Source organism: Pistacia vera, unplaced genomic scaffold, assembly GCF_008641045.1.
Source record: "Pistacia vera cultivar Batoury unplaced genomic scaffold, PisVer_v2 Contig129, whole genome shotgun sequence".
Classification (NCBI taxonomy): Eukaryota; Viridiplantae; Streptophyta; class Magnoliopsida; order Sapindales; family Anacardiaceae; genus Pistacia; species Pistacia vera.
In genome coordinates, this window is record NW_022195346.1 from 361146 (window position 1) to 385211 (window position 24066).

General features: G+C 34.2%; 1 protein-coding gene across 2 annotated transcripts; it reads left to right on the forward strand.

Moving 5' to 3' along the window:
• Positions 1-19498: 19498 nt before the first annotated feature.
• Positions 19499-22557, forward strand: LOC116121931 (probable glycosyltransferase At5g03795). 2 transcript variants are annotated; one of them, XM_031407837.1, is made up of 3 exons: positions 19499-19595; positions 20186-20753; positions 21823-22557. In XM_031407837.1, the coding sequence occupies exons 2-3, from the start codon at positions 20194-20196 to the stop codon at positions 22325-22327; spliced, it is 1065 nt and encodes a 354-aa protein (XP_031263697.1). In that variant the 5' UTR covers positions 19499-19595; positions 20186-20193; the 3' UTR covers positions 22328-22557. The 2 variants fall into 2 exon arrangements, with proteins under 2 accessions (XP_031263697.1, XP_031263698.1); XM_031407838.1 differs by lacking the exon at positions 19499-19595 and adding an exon at positions 19608-19625.
• Positions 22558-24066: the final 1509 nt, after the last annotated feature.

The following is a 24066-nucleotide window of genomic DNA, read 5'->3' on the forward strand; positions in this document are numbered from 1 at the left end:
CTGTCATCCATCAGACTTAACCGTTGCTTCATTACTTTACTACCTTTGCAACCAATAGCTGCAACACAATAACTAACCAATCTTCCAAAAGCCAACATATCACAACAATTAATCAACACTCAATGCATACTGCCCTTTTGCAACCAAAGCTCAACACAATAACTAACCATCTTCAAATGCCACATATCACAACAATTAATCCAAACACCCAATGCTGCAACATTAACAAACATACAGCCAACATAACAACTCACTATTCACACTTTTACTGTAGCTATTCAGTCACTACTCACTACTGCCAACTTTTACTACAGTAGATTCAGTCACTACTGCCATCATTTCAACATTTTACTTACTGACAGATTCAGTCAGATTAACAGTCAGCTTTGCTTTTAATTCTTCAAATTGAGCAGCAGGAAGAGCTTAGTGAGTATGTCAGCAATTGCAACTTAGAAGGTACATATTGAACAGCAACCTTATTAGCCAATACTTGTTCATGAATATAATGTGTCATTTCTATGTGTTTGGTACGAGCATGAAACTGGATTTGAGGCCAAGGCTCCAGCATCACATTGTCACACCATATAACTGCAGTTTTGTTGAAAGCCAGTCCTAATTCAGTAACACACTATTCAGCCAAGCAATTTCACGTGGCTTGTGTGCAAGTGCCCTATACTCAGCTTTAGAGAGGAAAAAAGCCACTACTTTTTGTTTTCTAGAGCTCCATTGGATTAAGTTAGGACCTAGGAACCACCAATACCCACTGGTTGACCTCATATCTTTAATATTACTCCCCAATCAGCATCAGCATACACACTCAATTTGAAGAGAGACAGTAGGTGATTTTCAGCCCATGATCTTTAGTACCCTGAATATATCGCAGACTCTTTTCCAAGCTTGCCAATGAAGGGTGGTAGGAGCTTGTATGAATTGACTTAACTTGTTACTGTAAAGCTCAAATTTGGTCTAGTTAAAGTCAAATACTGTAATGCTCCTATAGTACTTCTAATAGCTGGGATTAGAAAACAGTCACTATCTCCTGAAAAAAGTCTTGCACTAGTAGCCATAGGTTAGCACATGCATTAGCTTCTAACATATTTGTCGGGCAAGTAAATCATTAGCATATTTGGACTGTTTAAATGTAAACCAGTGGCTGTCCTTGTTACTTCCAGTCCTAAAAAATAATGAATTGAGCCAGTGTTTTGAGTGCAAATGGTCATTAAGCTCCTGCACTAACTGTTTTATGTAGGACAAATCTGAACCAGTTAACAATTGCATCAACAAACCAAAATGTAGTAACTTGACCTTTTTGATGCAGATGAACAGGCTCGAATCTGATTAGAATTAACAAAGCCTTTCTGTAGAAGACTTGTTTAACTTGTCAAACCAAGCCCTTGGAGCCTGCTTAAGTCCATAAAGGGCTTTGTTTAACTTGCAAACTGAAGTGGGTTTTGCAGTATCTTCAAAACCAACAGGTTGAGTCATGTAACCACTTCATTTAGGGTGCCATTGAAAAGACATTGTTTACATCCACTTGCTGGATATCCCAATTGTTTGTCACTGCCAGGTAAGAATAATTGTATTGTTGGAAGGCTTGTTACTGGACTAAAGGTTTCAAAATAGTCAAGGCCAGGGGTTTTTTGAAAGCCTTTGGCTACAACCTTGCTTTACTTTTGCAGTGACCCCTCAACATTGAACTTTGTCCTAAAGACCCACTTATTCCTACAACATTCATTCCGAAAAAAGGACAGAGACGAGGTTTGGTTGGCAAGTAGAGCATCATACTCTGCTTGCATAGCTACTTCCACTCATGACTAGATAAGGCTTCTTGGACATTCTGGGTTCAGTATTATAGAGGCGTAGCTAGTATATGCTGTTTTGGGAAAAACAGCAGCAGATTTGCTTCTTGTAACCATGGTGAGTGTTTATGGGCACTTTTGAAGAGCTTGGAATGGTAGCAAACTTGGATAGGTTCAGATCAATTGCAATAACATGATGGTTCAGTTTTTCTGTGAGAATTATGTATGAGTATTCTGTTTTTCTTTGAGAATTGGTATGACTGTTCTGTTTTTGAGAACTATATACTGAATCAGTGTTGTGAAAGTGTGTGGAGTTGTTGAATGATTAGGAAGTTGTGAAGATGTTAAGTCTATTGTGATAGTAAGGCAGTGTTTGGATGGTGGAGATGCACTGGATATGATATGTACAAGCATGTATTTGATGGTAGAGACTAGAATGAGGATAGCAGTGTTTTGATGGTGGAGATGCACTGGAGATGGAGATTGATGAATGACAGGAATAATAGATGAGGAGAAGAGTAAATCCTTACCACTTGTTGGAGAAATCATTTGAAGGACGGGCTACTCCAGGAGAACCAGCTAGCTGAGCTGGTAGGATTATGGATGGAAATGAAGGGAAATATAGATTAGGGGAAAGGAATTCAGATGAACACAGCTGAACAGATTTCACAGTGGTGAAACCAGAAGAAAGGGAATCATGTTCATTAAACCTAACACTATGAGTAATAAGATTCGACCATCTGAGCTAAGATTTGTAACCCTTATGCATCACAACTGTATCCAACAAAAACACACTTACTTGAATGGAAACTAACTTGTGTTTATTGAAAACCCTTAGGAAAGGAAAACAGCACACCAAAGACTCAAGGTATCATACATAGGAATTTAAACATAGTTGATAAGGAGATGTATGTTGCCGTACATCAGTAGGCATCTATTTATAAGTAGACGGTAGTCTCAAAAGAAAGCCACCAGAAATTTAAAGGCATAGATGCATGGGCTAATAGTGTCACCTGTTTTCTACAACATGCCTATGCTTTCTTTCACACTTATTCCATTTTGTTGATGTACATAAGCACAGAATATCTAAACTGTGCCTTCACTAGTTAGATACGGCAATAATCCCTTATACTCACCTCCTTGATCAGATTGAATGCACTTAAGCTTATAACACTGTCTTTCGCACTAATGAAATTTGATAAATATACCTAACTTCAGCCTTAGTTCTAAGGGAAAATAGCCAAGTAAACCTACTAAAATCGCTAGAATGGCACATAGTATCTAAACCTTCAGTTGAGGCAATAGATGCAGGACCTCATATGTCACTATGGATGAGTTCAGAGGAAAGTTACTCTAGAATGTGATTTGGAAAGCTAGTGTTGCATCTTTCCTAATTGACAAGCATCACAGAACTCAACAGGATGTAATTTCCTGATTGAAAATTAGTTTTGACAATGATTTGATTGTAACTTTACATGAGGGTGACCTAGTCTTTGTTGCCAATCAATGAATTAATACTAGTGTTTGTAGTACCAGGTGCTTCCAGGAGGAGATGAGCTGTCTAAACACTTGACTAATATTTTGTGGGTATAGAGCAGAATTAGTAAATCAGCATTAGAAAACAACATCAAGAACACAAGCATCAACGATCATTCAAATGATATTTTTTATCAGATAAATCATGTTGCTGACATTCTGTAGACCTATCAATCTTGGAATTTTCAACAGGTACTGAGTATTGAAACTGAACTGGAGTTTTATTTTTATTGCAGAAGAGATTTACACCAACAATGTCATTGCTATATATGTATTGTCATCAAACATTACAGATTTTGACTTCTCTAACACTGTTGACCCTAAAGATTCTTCTACTGAATGCTGAATCTGTTTGCCAATGCACAATTAACAGAAGGTAAATTTGGAGGTTCGACTTGGAGGTAAGTGAGGGTCGAATGGACATACTAGAAGGTAGCATTAGTCGATATAGCCCTTCTTTAAGATCTCCTTGGAGTACACATCCTGGAAATTTTGTCTTTCACAACATAGGAATTAGAATTAAACTCAACAACCCCATTATTATCCTTAGTGAATTTTGAAATGCTTAGTAAGTTCTTGGTGATTTTAGCACACACAGGATATTTTAGGTACAAACATTTGGACTGTATACACTAGTAATGAAGAAAAACCAGTGTGAGAAATGTTTAAGAACTCACCATTTCCCACTTGCAATTGATCTGTACCTTCGTATGGTTTGCTGGCATTCAACTGAGCTGGATCAGAGGCAATGTGGTCTGTTGCCACCTGAATCCATGTACCAGATGGGATCAGTAGGTGTTGCTGAGTTTGCAAGGGAAGTTGACATATTTAGCAGTGTTTGTGGGGCACATTTGGATACAGTTGTGGAGGCATATTTGGGTACTGTTGTGTAGTAAAGCGGAACCTGTTGGGACTGCACAGTAAAGTTGTCCTTGTGAGCTTGGAGCCAGACATCATCTGTTGACTTGGGAGACCAGGACCAGTTGATATCTGTTGAATTGGAAGACAATAGGACCAGAGTATCCAAAGTTTCCATAAGAGCCAGAGTTAAATTGTCCACTCTGTCCAGAGTGTCTTGAATTTCCATAGGAACCAGGATTAACTGTGAAGATGCATATTGATAAGAACTTGGCCTTGCAAAATGGAATTTCCAGTTTGATATGCCCATTGCTAAACTGTGACTGAGACGGAAACATTCCTGACTGAAATCCTCCAGAATAGGCTGAGTCATATCTGTGGTACATTGGATCGCAGTATGTCCTTGTTTACTACACACTTGACAAATAGTCTACCTCTATTGTTGAACCTACCTCTACTCTACCAAAATTATTAAACATAGCGGTCTGTAAGCATTCCAGGACATACAGTTTGGCCACTAGGCTGCTATGTTGACATTTTGAGAGTTGAATTGAAGAGACTGATTTTACAGGAACAGATAAGTGAGTGTGGTTTTTGACTCTGTAAACTATGAAGAGCATTCAATGTAGAGCCATTAAACATTGGAACATTCTCATGTTTCACAGCTGATGTTAACTGATTTCAGTTGCTGCAGTAGCTGAGTTAGCTGAGCTATTGAGAGTCCAAAGTATTACATTTTTCTAGCCTTATTCATATTTTTGTAGCAAAAACTTTGCTTCTTGCAGAGAGACAGAATCCACTTTAGACTCAATTCGTGAGGTTAAATTCACACACAGCGCATCATACTCAGGGCCAAGACCATCTAAGACAATTGAAGAAGATCCTCATCTGATATGGACTGTCCACTGCAGATAAACTGTCCGCAATCTCCTTCATTTTCTTGAAGTAACTATTAATGCTTAAGTCCTTCGTATGAGTATTTTTGCAACAAGTTCTTTAAGTGCAAAGCCTAGCCTTAGAATCTATTTCAAATTCATTCTCTAGTACAAACCATATTTCACTTGAATAACGACACTTAGAGACATGACCAAACATACTTTCTGAAATTGAAGACTAACAGCCAGCTAACCAGAATTTATCAGTACTTTTCCAAGCAATATAAGCTGGATTAACTTCTTCCGTAACTACATTTTCCTTGTCTATAGTTTCACCAACAGTTCCAGCATTATCTTTCTTAACACAAATAAGCGGTGGAGGACAAGGAACAGTACCTATCAAGTGATCTTCCATGCATGCACCCACGGCAAACAGAACTTGCGATCTCCAGAATCGGTAGTTGTCGATGGTGAGCTTAGGGTTAATTACTGTAACTGGATGAGAACACGTCGAAGCAAAGTTACTGGAATTGTTGAAGTTATTCAGCATCTTGTCGGTGTTAATGGACTTAGGAGGATCGATTTCAGCCATTGACGTTTGTCAAGGCTCTGATACCATGTGGAATTTTGAGATTGAAAGTGTTTGAAGCTTAAAGTGAAGATCTGAGAAGAAAAGACTTTCTCTATTGATTAAAGATATACGAAAAACGCAGCAGACTCCTTTAAATTACAGAGAAGTTTCAGCTCAACTTTACTAAAACGAGAAGAGAAGACACTTGGTCAAAAACGACAAGTTTTATTTAACACTTAAACTGTAAAAACTTAGCGTTTCTGGTTGCCACTTAAACTGCAAGACGGCAGCGTTTTGATCATGTTTTTATCTTGCTAACATTAGACCTACAAATATTAATCTTAATCTTCTCTTTCGATTGGTTAATCGGTTTGTGTATAGTATTAGACATGTTATATATTTTAATCCTTGAATAATTCTCTAATAAGGATTCTTTACATAAATTTTATGAGGACTATTAATTAAATATCATTGAAATGATATAAAATAAATGAAAATATAACTTTAAAAAATATATAAAATAAAAAAGCAAAGAAATTTTTCAAAAGATTATATTTATATATTTTTAGAGTTAAATTTTTTATGTGTATATTTTATTGTAAATGCGATTAATGCGAATATAAAATAATACAAAATATCATACCTATAAAATGCAAATAAAATAAAATAATGATACCTGATATTTTGAAGGTGTCTTTGACAGACGTCTTCAGTCCCATCTCGCTTTTTTACACATAAAGAAAATGATATTTGATCCACTAAATCTGTAAATACATATATATGATTATTAATTAACAATACATGTGGGTAGAATCATTTTGATAAAAGGAAATTGGAATAATAAAGAAAGTGTGCTCTACGAACTGAATTAAGAGATAGTTAATTTGGCTAATTGATCAAGTTCACCGGATTTTGACATATCAGCTCACGTCAGTCCTAGCTGGATCGACTGTGAGGAGCAACATGCGATTGCCTAAACTCAGCTGTTGCCATTGACCTACCACTGTCGACATATTCTAGTTGATTTTTTTCTAAATAATATCTTATTTAATATAAATTCCTTTTAATATTTATTAAACCATTGTACAATTTTATAATTATCCAATATTTTTTAAAAATAAATTATATTATTTTTTGTCATTATACCTAGTAAAGCAATTTAAAAAAAAATATGTTTTGCCAAACACATTCGAAATTATTTGGAAAGCTTAGTAAAAACTGATTAAATTTATAACTACAACAATCTCAAACTAACTCTTAATTAATTCCATGCATATAAATGATCAATGTGAGAAACCTAAGAAAGGAAAATATATATAAAAAGAAAAAAAGAATTGGGAAGACTTCACCTAATCTTCATGGACGTGAAAGAGAAACTGGTTTACCTAATCTTCATTATTCACATGCAAATAAATATCCATCGCTCATCAATATATTTTCTACTTTCTAGACCTAATCTTCATTGCTCATAAATGTAACTTTTTATATATATATTTGTTAAAATAAAATAAAATAAAAGAAGTATGAATGGCAGATGATATAATAATACTGTTAAATGCACTAAAGCGACATCGTATTTGACCTTATTAATATTGTGTGGCCTCTATCTTTTTCTGATGTAATACCAAAATAAATACATAAATAATTGTAATTGTTTTATTATATTGGTAATTCAGATTTCGGAATATTCCTGAATCAGAATCCAGGGTAGTTGGGATACTATACTATATAATATAATCAAATATAAAGAAATTTAATAATTTTATGTATAAACAATTAATTGAAAATAAAAATTTTATTTCTTAAAATTACTTTCATGTTAAGTTTTAAGTCAAATTTTTACAGAAATAAAAGTTATAACCCACTTCACCTGAATAAAACAAAGCTTACCAAATTTAATTAATAATTATTTTCCTTGTCTTACCGTAATTTGTTATAATCCTCTCAGCACGTTTACTTCTCCATGTATGTGTATGAAACATTATTTTAATTTTTCTGATTCCCTCCATTTCTGGCTTTAATTTACTCTTCATTTTTCTATCTATGCATGCCAAAGGGCTAGCTTAGGATGTTTTGAAAATAATTAATCAAAAAGAAGAAGGGACAACCTTCTTCTTTTTGATTAATTAATCAGAGTTTCTGCCTCTCAAGGTACAGGAAACAACATGAAGGAGCTAGATGACATAAGTTTTATGCATGGTAAGCAGCATATATATGTATATCACAAGTAAACAACAANTTCCAAAAGCCAACATATCACAACAATTAATCAACACTCAATGCATACTGCCTTTGCAACCAATAGCTGCAACACAATAACTAACCAATCTTCCAAATGCCAACATATCACAACAATTAATCAACACACAATGCTGCCAACATTAACAAACATACAGCCAACATAAACAGCTCACTATTTCAACATTTTACTGTAGCAGATTCAGTCACTACTGCCAACATTTTACTGCAGCATATTCAGTCACTACTCACTACTGCCAACTTTTTACTACAGTAGATTCAGTCACTACTGCCATCATTTCAACATTTTACTTACTGTAGCAGATTCAGTCAGATTTAACAGTCAGCTTTGCTTTTAATTCTTCAAATTGAGCAGCAGGAAGAGGCTTAGTGAGTATGTCAGCAATTTGCAACTTAGAAGGTACATATTGAACAGCAACCTTATTAGCCAATACTTGTTCATGAATATAATGAGTGTCAATTTCTATGTGTTTGGTACGAGCATGAAAAACTGGATTTGAGGCCAAGGCTCCAGCACTCACATTGTCACACCATATAACTGTAGTTTTGTTGAAAGCCAGTCCTAATTCAGTAAACACACTATTCAGCCAAGCAATTTCAGTGGCTGTGTGTGCAAGTGCCCTATACTCAGCTTTAGTAGAGGAAAAAGCCACTACTTTTTGTTTTCTAGAGCTCCATTGGATTAAGTTAGGACCTAGGAACACACAATACCCACTGGTTGACCTCATATCTTTAATATTACTTCCCCAATCAGCATCAGCATAACACTCAATTTGAAGAGAGACAGTAGGAGTGATTTTCAGCCCATGATCTTTAGTACCCTGAATATATCGCAGGACTCTTTTACAAGCTTGCCAATGAAGGGTGGTAGGAGCTTGTATGAATTGACTTAACTTGTTAACTGTAAAGCTCAAATTTGGTCTAGTTAAAGTCAAATACTGTAATGCTCCTATAGTACTTCTAAATAGGCTGGGATTAGAAAACAGATCACTATCTCCTGAAAAAAGTCTTGCACTAGTAGCCATAGGTGTAGTACATGCATTAGCTTCTAACATATTTGTCTTGGCAAGTAAATCATTAGCATATTTGGACTGTTTTAAATGTAAACCAGTGGCTGTCCTTGTTTCTTCCAGTCCTAAAAAATAATGAATTGAGCCAAGTGTTTTGAGTGCAAATTGGTCATTAAGCTCCTGCACTAACTGTTTTATGTAGGACAAATCTGAACCAGTTAACAATATGTCATCAACATAAACCAAAATGTAGGTAACTTGACCATTTTGATGCAGGATGAACAGGCTCGAATCTGATATAGAATTAACAAAGCCTTTCTGTAGAAGAGCTTGTTTAAGCTTGTCAAACCAGGCCCTTGGAGCCTGCTTAAGTCCATAAAGGGCTTTGTTTAACTTGCAAACTGAAGTGGGTTGTGCAGTATCTTCAAAACCAACAGGTTGAGTCATGTAAACCACTTCATTTAGTGTGCCATTGAGAAAGGCATTGTTTACATCCACTTGCTGGATATCCCAATTGTTTGTCACTGCCAAGGTAAGAATAATCCGTATTGTGGAAGGCTTGATTACTGGACTAAAGGTTTCAAAATAGTCAAGGCCAGGGGTTTGTTGAAAGCCTTTGGCTACAAGCCTTGCTTTATACTTTTGCAGTGACCCATCAACATTGAACTTTGTCCTAAAGACCCACTTATTCCCTACAACATTCATTTCCGAAGAAAAAGGGACAAGAGACCAGGTTTGGTTGGCAAGTAGAGCATCATACTCTGCTTGCATAGCTGACTTCCACTCATGACTAGATAAGGCTTCTTGGACAGTTCTGGGTTCAGGTATTATGGAGGCAGCAGCTAGTAATGCTGTTTTGGGAAAAGCAGCAGCAGATTTGCTTCTTGTAACCATAGGATGAGTGTTTATGGGCACCTCTGAAGAGCTTGGAATGGCAGCAAACTTGGACAGGTTCAGATCAATTGCAATGGAACATGATGGTTCAGTTTTTCTGTGAGAATTGTGTATGAGTGATTCTGTTTTTCTTTGAGAATTGTGTATGACTGATTCTGGTTTTTGAGAACTATATAAGGCTGAATCAGTGTTGTGAAAGTTGTGTGGAGTTGTTGAATGATTAGGAAGTTGTGAAGATGTTAAGTCTATTGTGATAGTACTAGGCAGTGTTTTGGATGGTGGAGATGCACTGGATGATGATATAGGTACAAGCAGTGTATTTGATGGTAGAGAAGTACTAGATGATGGTATAGGCAGTGTATTTGATGGTGGAGATGCACTGGATGATGGAGATTGATGAATGACAGGAATAATAGATGAGGAGAAGAGTAAATCCTTACCACTTGTTGGAGGAGAATCATTTGAAGGACGGGCTACTCCAGGAGAACCAGAGCTAGCTGAGCTTGTAGGATTATGGATGGAAATGAAAGGGAAAAATATAGATGTAGGGGAAAGGAATTCAGATGAAGCAAGCTGAACAGATTTCACAGTGGTGAAACCAGAAGAAAAGGGAACTCATGTTCATTAAACCTAACACTATGAGTAATAAAGATTCGACCATCTGAGCTAAGACATTTGTAACCCTTATGCATCAAACTGTATCCAACAAAAACACACTTACTTGAATGGAAACTAAACTTGTGTTTATTGAAAACCCTTAGGAAAGGAAAACAAGCACAACCAAAGACCTTCAAGGTATCATACATAGGAGGAAATTTAAACAATAGTTGATAAGGAGATGTATGTTGCCGTACATCAGTAGGCATTCTATTTATTAAGTAGACTGTAGTCTCAAAAGAAAGCCACCAGAAATTTAAAGGCATAGATGCATGGGCTAATAGTGTCAAACCTGTTTCTACAACATGCCTATGCTTTCTTTCACTTCTTCCATTTTGTTGATGTACATAAGCACAAGAATATCTAAACTGAATGCCTTCACTAGTTAGATACGGCAATAATCCCTTATACTTACCTCCTTGATCAGATTGAATGCACTTAAGCTTATAACCAAACTGTCTTTCGACTAAATGATGAAATTTGATAAATATAGACCTAACTTCAGCCTTAGTTCTAAGGGGAAATAGCCAAGTAAACCTACTAAAATCGTCTAAGAATTGCACATAGTATCTAAAACCGTCAGTGAGGCAATAGATGCAGGACCTCATATGTCCTATGGATGAGTTCAAGAGGAAAGTTAGCTCTAGAAGTGATTTGGGAAAGCTAGTGTGATGCATCTTTCCAATTGACAAGCATCACAGACTCAACAGGATGTATTTCCTGATTGAAAAATAGTTTGACGAATGATTTGATTGTAAACTTTTATGAGGGTGACCTAGTCTTTGATGCCAATCAATGAATAATACTAGTGTTTGTAGTACAAGTGCTCAGCATGAGGAGATGAGCTGTCTAAGACAATTGACTAATATTTTGTGGAGTAATAGGAGCAGAATTAGTAAATCAGCATTAGAAAACATAGCATCAGAGAACACAGCATCAGACAGATCATTCAAATGATATGTTTTATCAGATAAATCATGTTGCTGACATTATTAGACCTATCAATCTTGGAATTTTCAACAGGTACTGAGATATTGAAACTGAAACCGGGAGTTTTATTTTTATTGCAAGAAGATTTAACACCACAATGTCATTGCTATATATGGTATTGTCATCAAACATTACAGATTTGACTTCTCTAACAATGTTGACCCTAAAGATTCTTCTACTGAATGCTGAATCTTTTAGCCAATGCACAATTAACAGAAGGTAAATTTGGAGGTTCGACTGGGAGGTAAGTGAGGGTCGAATGGACATACTAGAAGGTAGCATTAGTCGATATAGCCCTTCTTTAAGATTCCTTGGAGTAGCACAGTCTGGAAATTTTGTCTTTCACAACATAGGAATTAGAATTAAACTCAACAACACATTATTCCTTAGTGAATTTGAAATGCTTAGTAAGTTCTTGGTGATTTTAGGCACACACGGATATTTTAGGTACAAACATTTGGATGAATACACTAGGTAATGAAGAAAACCAGTGTGAGAAATGTTTAAGAAATCACCATTTCCCACTTGCAATTGATCTGTACCTTCGTTAGGTTGTGTGCATTCAACTGAGCTGGATAGAGGGATGTGGTCTGTTGCACCTGAATCCATGTAACGTGGGATCAGTAGGTGTTGCTGAGTTTGCAAGGGAAGTTGACATATTTAGGCAGTGTTGTGGAGCACATTTGGATACAGTTGTGGAGGCATATTGGGTATGTTGTGTAGGTAAAGCAGAACCTGTTGGGATGCACAGTAAAGTGTCCTGGTGAGCTTGTGATCCAGACATCATCTGTTGACTGGGAGACCACAGGACCAGTTGATATCTGTTGAATTGGAAGACCAATAGGACAGAGTATCCAAAGTTTCCATAAGAGCCAGAGTTAAATGTCCAGCTGTCCGAGTGTCTTGAATTTCCATAGGAACCAGGATTAACTGTGAAGATGCATATTGATAAGAACTTGGCCTTGCAAAATGGGAATTCCAGTTGATAGTGCCATTGCTAAACTGTGACTGAGACGGAAACATTCCTGACTGAAATCCTCCGAATAGGCTGAGTCATATCTGTTGAACATTGGATCGCAGTATGTCCTGGTTTACTACACACTAGACAATAGGTCTAACCTCTATTGTTGAACCACTCTACCTCTACCAAAATTATAAACATAGCAGGTCTGTAAGCATTCCAGGACATATCAGTTTGGCCACTAGGCTGCTATGTTGAAGCATTTTGAGAGTTGAATTGAGAGACTGAGTTTACAGGAACAGGATAAGTGGAGGTGGGTTTTGACTCTGTAAACTATGAAGAGCATTCAATGTAGAGCCCTTAAACATTGGAACATTCTCATGTTCACAGCTGTGTTAACTGATTTCCAGTTGCTGCAGTAGCTGAGTTAGCTGAGCTATTTGAGAAGTCCAAAGTATACATTTTTCTAGCCTTATTCATATTTGTAGCAAAAACTTTGCTTCTTGCAGAGAGACAGAATCCACTTTAGACTCAATTCGTGAGGTTAAATTCACAACAGCAGCATCACTACTCAGGGCCAAGACCATCTAAGACATATTGAAGAAGATCCTCATCTGATATGGGCTCACTAGCAGATAAACTGTCCGCAACTCCTTCTTTGAAGAACTATTAAGCTTAAGTCCTTCGTATGAGTAGTTTGCAACAAGTTCTTTAAGTGCAAAAACTCTAGCTTAGAATCTATTTCAAATTCATTCTCTAGTACAAACCATATTTCACTTGAATAACGACACTTAGAGACATGACCAAAAATACTTTCTGAATTTGAAGCTAACAGCCAGCTAACCAAGAATTTACAGTACGTTTCCAAGCAATATAAGCTGGATTAACTTCTTCCGTAACTACATTTCCTTGTCTATAGTTTCACCAACAGTTCCAGCATTATCTTTCTTAACACAAATAAGGCGGGAGGCAAGGAACAGTACCTATCAAGTGATCTTCCAGTGCATGAGCACCCACGGCAAACAGAACTTGCGATCCCCAGAATCGGTAGTTGTCGATGGGAGCTTAGGGTAATTACTTGTAAACGGATGAGAACACGGTCGAAGCAAGTTACTGGAATTGTTGAAGTTATTCAGCATCTTGTCGGTGTTAATGGACTTAGGAGGATCGATTTCAGCCATTGACGTTTGTCAAGGCTCTGATACCATGTGGAATTTTGAGATGAAAGTGTTTGAAGCTTAAAGTGAGAGATCTGAGAAGAAAAGACTTCTTATTGATTAAAGAATACGAAAAACGCAGCAGACTTCCTTTAAATATACAGAGAAGTTTCAGCTCAACTTTACTAAAAACAGAGAAGAGAAGAACTGGTCAAAACGACACAGTTATTTAACACTTAAACTGTAAAAACGTTAGCGGTTGGTTGCCACTAAACTGCAGAACGGCAGCGTTTGATCATGTTTTATCTTGCTAACATTAGACATACAAATATTATCTAATTCTCTTTCGATTTGGTTAATCGGTTTGTGTATAGTATTAGACATGTTATATATTATAATACTTGAATAATTCTCTATAAGGATGTCTTTACATAAATTTTATGAGGACTATAATTAAATATCATTGAAATGATATAAATAAATGAAAATAAATTTAAAAAAATATAAAATAAAAAAGCAAAGAAATTTTTTCAAAGATTATATTTATTATTTAGAGTTAAATTTTTATGTGTATTTTTATTGTAAATGCGATTAATGCGAAATAAAATAATACAAAATATCATACTATAAAAATGCAAATAAAATAAAATAATGATACCTGAATTTTGAAGGTGTCTTTGACAGACGTCTTCAGTCCCCATCTCGCTTTTTTACACATAAGAAAATGATATTTGATCCACTAATCTGGAATACATAATATGATTATTAATTAACAATACATGTGGGTAGAATCATTTTGATAAAAGGAAATTGGATAATAAAGAAAGTGTGCTCTACGAAGAATTAAGAGATAGTTAATTTGGCTAATTGATCAAGTTCACCGGATTTGACATATCAGCTTACGTCAGTCCTAGCGGATGACTGTGAGGAGCAACATGCGATTGCGCCTAACTCAGCTGTTGCCATTGACCTACCACTGTCGACATATTCTAGTTGATTTTTTTCTAATAATATTTATTTAATATAAATTCCTTTTAATATTTATTAAACCATTGTCAATTTTATAATTATCCAATATTTTTTAAAATAAATTATATTATTTTTGTATTATATGTAAAGCAATTTAAAAAAATATGTTTTACCCAACATATCGAAATTATTTGGAAGCTTAGTAAAAAATGATTAATTTATAACTACAACAATCTCAATAACTCTTAATTAATTCCATGCAATAAATGATCATGTGAGAAACCTAGAAAGGAAATAATATAAAAAGAAAAAAAGAATGGGAAGACTTCACCTAATCTTCATGGACGTGAAAGAGAAACTGGTTTACCTAATATTCATATTCACATGCAAATAATATCCATCGCTCATCAATATATTTTCTACTTTCTAGACCTAATCTTCATTGCTCATAAATGTAACTTTTATATATAATTTGTTAAAATAAAATAAAATAAAAGAAGTATGAATGCAGATGTATAAAATACTGTTAAATGCACTAAAGCGACATCGTATTTGACCTTATATATTGTGTGGCCTCTATCTTTTTCTGATGTAATACCAAAATAAATACATAAATAATGTAATTGTTTATTATATTGGTAATTCAGATTTCGGAATATTCCTGAATCAGAATCCAGGGTAGTTGGGATACTATACTATATAATATAATCAAATATAAAGAAATTTAATAATTTTATGTATAAACAATTAATTGAAAATAAAAATTTTATTTCTTAAAATTACTTTCATGTTTAAGTTTTAAGTCAAATTTTACAGAAATAAAAGTTTATACCCACTTCACCTGAATAAAACAAAGCTTACCAAATTTAATTAATAATTATTTCCTTGTCTACCGTAATTTGTTATAATCCTCTCGAACGTTTACTCTCCATGTATGTGTATGAAACATTATTTAATTTTCTGATTCCCTCCATTTCTGGCTTTAATTTACTCTTCATGTTTCTATCTATGCATTGCCAAAGGGCTAGCTTAGGAGGTTTTGAAAATAATAATCAAAAGAAGAGGGACACCTTTTCTTTTTGATTAATTAATCAGAGTTTCTGCCTCTAAGGTACAGGAAACAACATGAAGGAAGCTAGATGACATAGTTTTAGCTGTAAGCAGCATATGATAGTATCTCACAAGTAACAACAAAAGTTATCCATTAATTGATGATATTTAAACAAAGAGAAAAAGACACATAAAGGAGAGTGTTTTCGCCTGATGTTAATGGCTTAAGGAACACAAGAAGAAGACCAGTCATGACCAACCTGGAAACTTTAAGCATCTGTGTAGGCAAAATCTACACCCAAACCTCCACCGATATTCCTTTCTCGTTCCATTCCATCAAATATTCGATCGACGCAGAGGATCAAAGAAAATGAATGAATGAAAGTCACGAGAAGAGGAAGAAAGAAAAAAAACAAAATGAGAATCAAAGAACAAATGAATGAATGAAGTCACTGAGAACGAGGAAGAAAATAAAAAAGAATATTGGATGGTGTCTATAGTCAAATAGTAGAGGCAAAAGAGAGGGTGTTAATTAGTGTCACATGGTTTAGTGTTTGGTCAAATACTCACCTTCAGCTCACCAACCAATCGTTCTCAATTCCAAAGAGAGAACAACTAAAATATTATATACTCTATTTATGAAAATAATAGACAGATGAACCTACCCTTCTGTGGCTATTTATTTGGATGTGGTCCAAACTATGCTTGCCTGTGTTCTGGTGTCGTGTGACTAGCTAGCTTTCCAAATGCACATAGATTTTGTACATATTGAGCATGTGTTTGTAATGTCACTAATTTTTTTTGTTTCTCTCATTTTTATTTTTAATTTTAATTTTTGTTTTGTTTTTGTTTGTAACATTACTATTTTTATGATAAGGGTCCCAAGTTGAGAGAGCAAGATATGTTTAGAGATTAATCGAAAGGTGACGTTACTGGAATTTTTTTTTTTTTTTTTTGTAACCAAAGTGTTAGAATTAGCTTACACGTATTCAACTAATCTTTAAGAGAAACTAACATAACAACCCACTACCACGATCTCCCACTTAAAAGAACTTGAGATCGTGCATCTATCTGCACTATCCCAATTTGCCTACTATCGGGGCTATCCACGGATGGGTGACATATTGAATATATAATGTATTATTATTTTTTATGATTTTTTAAGAATTTTTTGGATTTTTCTGTTCTTATTCTTGGGCCTCTCATGGGGTTTCTTAAGTGAATCATCCTATTTCTAAATTTACTTAAAAAAACTCCAATAACAACTAGGTCCCACTATTAGCTAACCATTATGGGTTTAGTTCATATGAGATCATTTAACATAAACACACCACATTTATTAAACTATGAAGAGTGATATTAAAGATAAATATTGTTAATTATAGTAGAAGCACTTCTTTTAGAATAAATTAATGTTATTAAAATCTTGTCTGAGTTTTGACTAAATTAAATAAGTTTTGTAAGAATGAGAGATAGGCCACCTAAACCTTTCTTTAAAGAGACTTTAAGTGAATAATTAAATCATGGGGCAGATTTGGTGAATCAATATTGATGTATTACTTGCTTAAATAATTTGTTAATATATTTTTTTGGATTAATAATTGTATTTCAAAATCAAAATATATGTTTAAAGCAAGATCAACCTCATCCATTTATCTAATGTACACAAATTATTAAATGTCAAGCCACTAAATTATTGTAGTTTCCATTGTTATATACCATCACCAATAAATACTAAGAGTCATAAACGTTAAAGTAAACGATGCTATTATATTTATTTTAATAGTTAGATTAAAAGTTGATATGCTTAAAATGAACTGGGTAGACTAAAACCTAAAAACTAGCTAAAAGGAGGAGTAAGCCTAACCCCATATATAACATCATAACAACACACTAATTATAAGTGAGACAAACAACTTCTAACACCCTCTCCCAGCTCAGGGGTAATGCCAGAGCATGCTTAGGCCAAACCTTACCCCCAAAAAAGTAACTCTGATACCTTGATAAATAGGTTTGGTAGAATTCTATTCCCAAAAGTTAATTCAAGGGAGAAAGGAGTCCAACCACCATTATGCACCCAATATAACTCTTATCAACTTGACGATGTGAGACAATTCACATCTAACATATACTTCTGTTAACTAACACATTCTACCATATTGAAAGTATAAACATTAACCATAGCCTGTGTCTAGGCGACAAGACTTTAGCCATTTGAGTGGGTTTACCTAGAGTCTTGTGTTCAAGTTTCACAAAATGATCATCTATCACATTTGTGTTTATCTGCTCATGGTTTTGTAAGATGTTCAAGGGCATTAGGATTAGGTGATGTGCAATTAAATTGGCTTCGACCACCCTGATTATCAACAATATATGTATAATATATATATAATAATATATATATATTTATATCTATATCTATATATTGTTTTAAAAAATAGCAAACTATATTATAGCCAGATTAAAAGTAAAAACTTATGACAGAATAATTAATTGTATTACTTATAATATGTAATATAAATAAATATTTTAAATCAATATATATCGATTTGAAGGGCCTTCAATTCTAGATACAGTGTATCTCTAGTTGATGCTGCATTGAAGGGGTATCGACTCCCTTGTAAATTACATATTTGTCCTCGTTGACTTGTACTTTTAACACTTAGGGTTTGCTTGGAATTTTTTTTCAGTTTTAATTACATTGGTTTTGAAGTGTTCTAAAACCATTATTTATTAGAGCTTTTATGCACTAGTTTTGACTGGTTCAAAAACCCCTTAGAATCAGTATAGTGTATTTTTGAGGCATTTTGGTTGGTTTTAAAATTTTATTCCACAAATACCTTATTCACTACAAAACTATCTCAATTATATCAAAAAAAAAAAAAAAAAACTTAACCATATTATGCGCGTCTCCAACCATATTAAATATAAAATAATTTTAAGAAATCATAATTTTTTTTTTTTTATTAAAATCTCATTTCTAGATGCTTTCTTGGAGAAGTGGAGTTACAAATTTTTAATTATTCTAGATGCTGCAAAGAAAGAATGACGAAGAAGGATAAAGAGACTTTATCACATTTGAAGTTATAAAATATTAATAAGTAAAAAACAAATAAAAAACCCTTAACTTGTAATTGAAAAAACAAAACTTCCAAGTACTGACTGAAGTTTGAGTATTTTTATGGATATTTGTAAATTTATCATTTTAAAAAACTATCAGAATCGTTGGAAAATAAACTCTCAAATACAGGTTGAGTATTTTAAAAACCGCTACTAAAAACCTCTTAAAACCGTTACGATAGTTTACTCTAAAAATTGCTACAGTGATTTATCCTCGTAACCACTACCATAAGACTCCCCCAAACGGAACTTTATCCTAAAAGGAAGGTATAGTAGGTTTTGATTTGAAAAGAAAATTATACGAAATAAAAATTTGAATTGGGGTAATTTATTAAAATATTTTCAGATATAATTTTCCAAAGAAAAAAAAAAGTTTAATAGAGTATTGAGAATTATTGTGGAATTTGAGTCCATAAAATTCGGAATGTTGTTGTATTAGTTACTCGAAGACATGAAAGGGACATGAAATACCAGACAGCGAAGCTCAACCAATGAGCACGCTTCACTCTTCTTTAAGTCTTTGTTTTTAAGAATTTTGCCTTGTGTTTTTGTTACTTGAAACTAAGTTTACAATCAATGGCGGACTCTTCATTAATCTTCCACTACTTCTCTCACCAGCGATCCTTATTCAAAACCTTCTTCTTCATACCCACAACCTTAGCTCTCATTACCACTTTCTTTATTCTCTTTAACATCTCCACTACTTCTCATTTCTTCTTCACTCACCACCAACAACAATTCACTCGTTTTGTTTACCCAAAACACTCATCTTCCCCACCCCACAATGTTTCTAACGACACCCACTTGTTTCTTGATTTGCCCCGTGGTGGTGGTGGTGGGAGTGTCTCTGTGAGTCAACGCTCTGTCGGATATCATTTGGGATCACCTGGTATGTGATTTGAAGACTATTTGTTTGCGGGTATTTTTTGCTTTTTCAATTTTTCTTTTTTTGTTTATTTATTGGGTTGTTGAATTTCTCTATCTGTTTTGATGTTTTTGCTAAAATAGAATCTTTTGATGGGAATAAATTTCCCACATTGTGTTTTGTGAAGTCCTACCATTAGAAAGATTGAGACTTTTGATTCACACTGTGGTTGAAGTTGAAAGAGAGTGGGAGACATGTATTTTTGAAGCTTAAAATTGGTTCCATGTGTATGAAAGTTTGAATTTTTGTGCTAAAAGGATTTTGTTTCATTCTTTTTTCTGGTATATATTAGCTTACAGTTTCTGTTTCTATATGTTAAATCAAGGGTATTGGAGAAAAGCATGAAAATTTTTGGCTTCTATTTGTGCTGCTGAAATGCATGATAAGGAGAGAAATATATAATGTATCATTTTAATCAGAAAATAGAATGAAACCATTTGGTATTGTTGAACTTCTTACAGTTTTTTTATGGCCATATTTTGCTGTTGTCAGTTTACTGAGAACATAAGACTTCTCAACCCAAAATCTTGAAACTGCTGGTTTTTATGATTCAGGGAACTATATGAATAACAAGGAGGTATTCCATGACAGAGATATATTTTTGGAAGACTATAAACAAATGAACAGGAGCTTTAGGATATATGTTTACCCTCACAAGCGGAATGATCCTTTTGCAAGTGTACTTTTGCCAGTGAATTTTGAACCCGGTGGTAATTATGCTAGTGAAAGCTACTTTAAGAGGGTCCTTATGAAGAGCCATTTTATCACAAAGGATCCGAATAAAGCAGATCTTTTCTTTTTGCCTTTCTCAATAGCAAGGTTGCGGCATGAACCGGGAATTGGTGCAGAGGGAATTAAAGATTTTATCCAACATTACATTCTCAATATCAGTCGGAAGTACTCTTATTGGAATCGGACTGGGGGGGCTGATCATTTTTATGTTGCTTGTCATTCCATTGGACGATCTGCTATGGACAAAGCTTGGACGGTTAAACTCAATGCGATACAAGTTGTGTGCTCATCAAGCTATTTTTTATCAGGTTATATTTCTCACAAGGATGCATCTTTGCCACAAATTTGGCCAAGACAAAAAGATCCCCCTAACCTTGCTTCATCTAAAAGGTGAAATACTTGTTCTAATTTGTTGTTCATTTAGTACAAATTAGACTCACTAAAATTCTGATTGTAAACTTTTGTCTTTGGCATAGTTTCATTCAGTATAAATTATGGGTATCATTTGCCAGAGTTTTTTTTTTCATTTCTACAATTGGTTACGCAAAAGTGATTTATTACTCCTCTTATAATGTCTGTTTATTGTGTCTCTGTTTATCATCAGCGGAAGTGTAAGTCTTTGCAACCAAGAGATTTGTGGTTTACTTGACTGTGCATTCACTAGGACTCATTCTAAGTAAACCAGTGTATCAAAACAGTCCTTTACTCTAGCAGAATTCTGATATAGCTGGTTGATAATGTCCTTGAGCACATGCACATCTAATGAAGAAGAAATGTTTATCTATGTGTGCTTTTTGGTCCATTTCTTTATGTATGGTTATTAAAGTTCTCTACTCATGTAGAGGTAGGAGAACCTCTTCATATTTTTGACTTTAGAAAATAAACATATTTTCAAATGGAGCCAGTTCTGGCTCATGATTTGTCATGTGTTGAATCCTAATTGTGAAATTGATGCTACTTACTTGCCTAACTCGTATTGAGTGTTTGATTGATACCATGTCTATGCCATATTTTACCTGCAAACAAACAAAACGTTTTTATGGACCATTACATTGCGAATTAATTTTAAAGTTCAAACCACATTCGCCATTATCGTGAATTTAGCTACTGCCCTTTGTGTATGTGTTAAATTTAACTACTGTTGTACTCTCAGAGGCATTGAGGAAATATTGTCTCTTTTTGATTTATTCCCAGAGTTCCTCACTTCTCCTGGCATTTCAGGAAGGAATTTTTCAGGATTTAAAAAACACCGAAGATTTTTTTCGGCTGATATAAAGATAATTATTTATTTTCAGGATATTGTTCTGTTACTGATTCAAAGGAAGGAAATTATGGATACACGCTAGTATTGGGACTAAATTTGTTTTTATTAATTAGGAATTGTTGTCCACTTTTATTGCCTTTGGCATGCTGCCTGAGATCTTGTCATCTAACTTTCATTGCAAATATGGAATTACAGGAAGAAACTTGCATTTTTTGCTGGATCAATCAACTCCCCAGTTCGTGAAAAACTTATTCAATATTGGAGAAATGACTCTGAGATTTATGCTCACTTTGGCCGGCTCGCAACACCTTATGCTGATGAGCTACTTGGGAGCAAGTTTTGCCTTCATGTCAAAGGCTTTGAAGTAAATACAGCTCGTATAGCAGATTCATTATATTACGGATGTGTACCTGTGATCATTGCCAACCACTATGATCTTCCATTTGCTGACGTACTAAATTGGAAGAGCTTCTCAATTGTTGTCGCTACTCTAGATATCCCATTGCTGAAGAAAATTCTTAAAGAAATAAGCTCTGACAAATATTTATTGCTTCAAAGCAATGTGATGAAGGTGCGCAAACATTTTCAGTGGCATCTTTTACCTGTTGATTATGATGCTTTTTACATGGTGATGTATGAGTTATGGCTCAGACGAAGTTCTCTGAGGGTTCAGTTGAGTTCTTCAATTGATTCCCATTGATGATTGTATATTATTTTCAAAGGTGGTTTTGTGGGTCCAGTTGGTGGGACTTTGTACATTTTTTGATTGATTTTTTTACTCCTGATTCCCGAAGTAGCTTACAAGGTTAAAAGTCTAATATTTTTATGTTTTGTAACTGATTATAATTTATACATAACGGAATTTTTAACTTCTTTTATTTTATTAATAATAGCTTCTTTGGCACCTGAGTTTATGTTTCCAATATTTAACTTTTGTTTCTTCTTTTTATGTTCTGTAACTAATAGCGCCTTTAGCATGTCAATTTGTAGCATTTCATTCTTTTATGAATTTATTTACTATTTGCAGATTTTATATAATGTTGACTTGGATTTAGGACCTTTTAGAGTAGTAAAATTTAACTCTCTGATAGGTTAAGGTTTGTTAAATGAGATAGAATATTTTCTCATATTCATGAAAAACACAAGAGGCAAATATGATGTAACTGGTTATTCATGATGGTAATAACATTCTGAAATCTCAACAATTTATCATATTAATTTATTTACATTGCTCAATCATAACTTGATACTTGGTAGTTGGTACACAAAAGCCATGTATGGTTGCTGATGCATGCAAAAGGCAGCAAATGATTCAGAAATCTGTATCGAAAATGAATTAGAGGAATTAGAGGTATCAGATGTGTACAAGTGATTAATGAAATGCTCCATTTTTTCAAAAAGCTGCATTGCAATATATGTGTAGTGAAAGTATACCTTTTATTCAACATTTCTTGAAATTAATTTTTGAAACAGCCAATCATACAGATATTTTACCTGATTTTTAATGTTCTTCTGATCTAGACAATCTTTTTTGACAATTTTTAGTGCATGTTGCTGTCTCTAAGTTCCTTTGAAGTATGGATTAAACCATGTATTCCTTTATAAAAAGGCTACTGATTTTCATTTGTAACTACTTATCTTCTTCTTCTCAATGGGTTATTCAACCTGTTGTATCTCTTATCCACGCCAGAAACATTCTTCTAAAGTGATTTTGTTCCTCATACTATTAAGTTTAGCTGTTGTTTGCTCTCATGTCATTCTCATCTACATATCCAAAACTTCAGAGCTGTTGCCAATTGATCAAATAGAATACAGGCGTAATCGAGAATCTTTAATTGGACACTTACCGATTTCAGCTGTAACCCGACAAACCATCCCAGTTGCACTTCACAATGCTTCAAAAAACTTGTTTGAATCATTGGAAACTGCTACGTTGACAGAGGATAACCGTCAGTTGGGTTTGAAAGGTATGTCAGCTTTGTGTTTCTCTCTTTTCATTTTTTCTTATTTTTGACTGTTAACTGGCATTCTTTTATTAGTGCTTATTGGATTTGCTGGGGAATCAGCTGGATTGAAAAAAATACTTTGTTTGCTTCTCTTTTCTTGGTTTTGTTTGTTGAAAATAAAACAAGAGGTCTCTACCTTACGTGTCATGTTATATTGCTAAACTAAGACTATGTTAGCAGCATAAATAGTATGTGAATTTTGAATTTTATGATTATGGGATCAGTTTCAATCTGTTTCCTTCCCATCATTTATATAGTGTAGAACTCATGTTGTTTATGTACAATAAATGACATCTAAGTCCATGCACTTGTTAGATAGAATACAAATCCAGAAGAACTCACATTACGCATGATATTTCTTTTTATATATGTAAGAGAATAAGGATTGTAAGGAAGAAATGAAATCATTAGACATAGCACTTCCATATTCCAT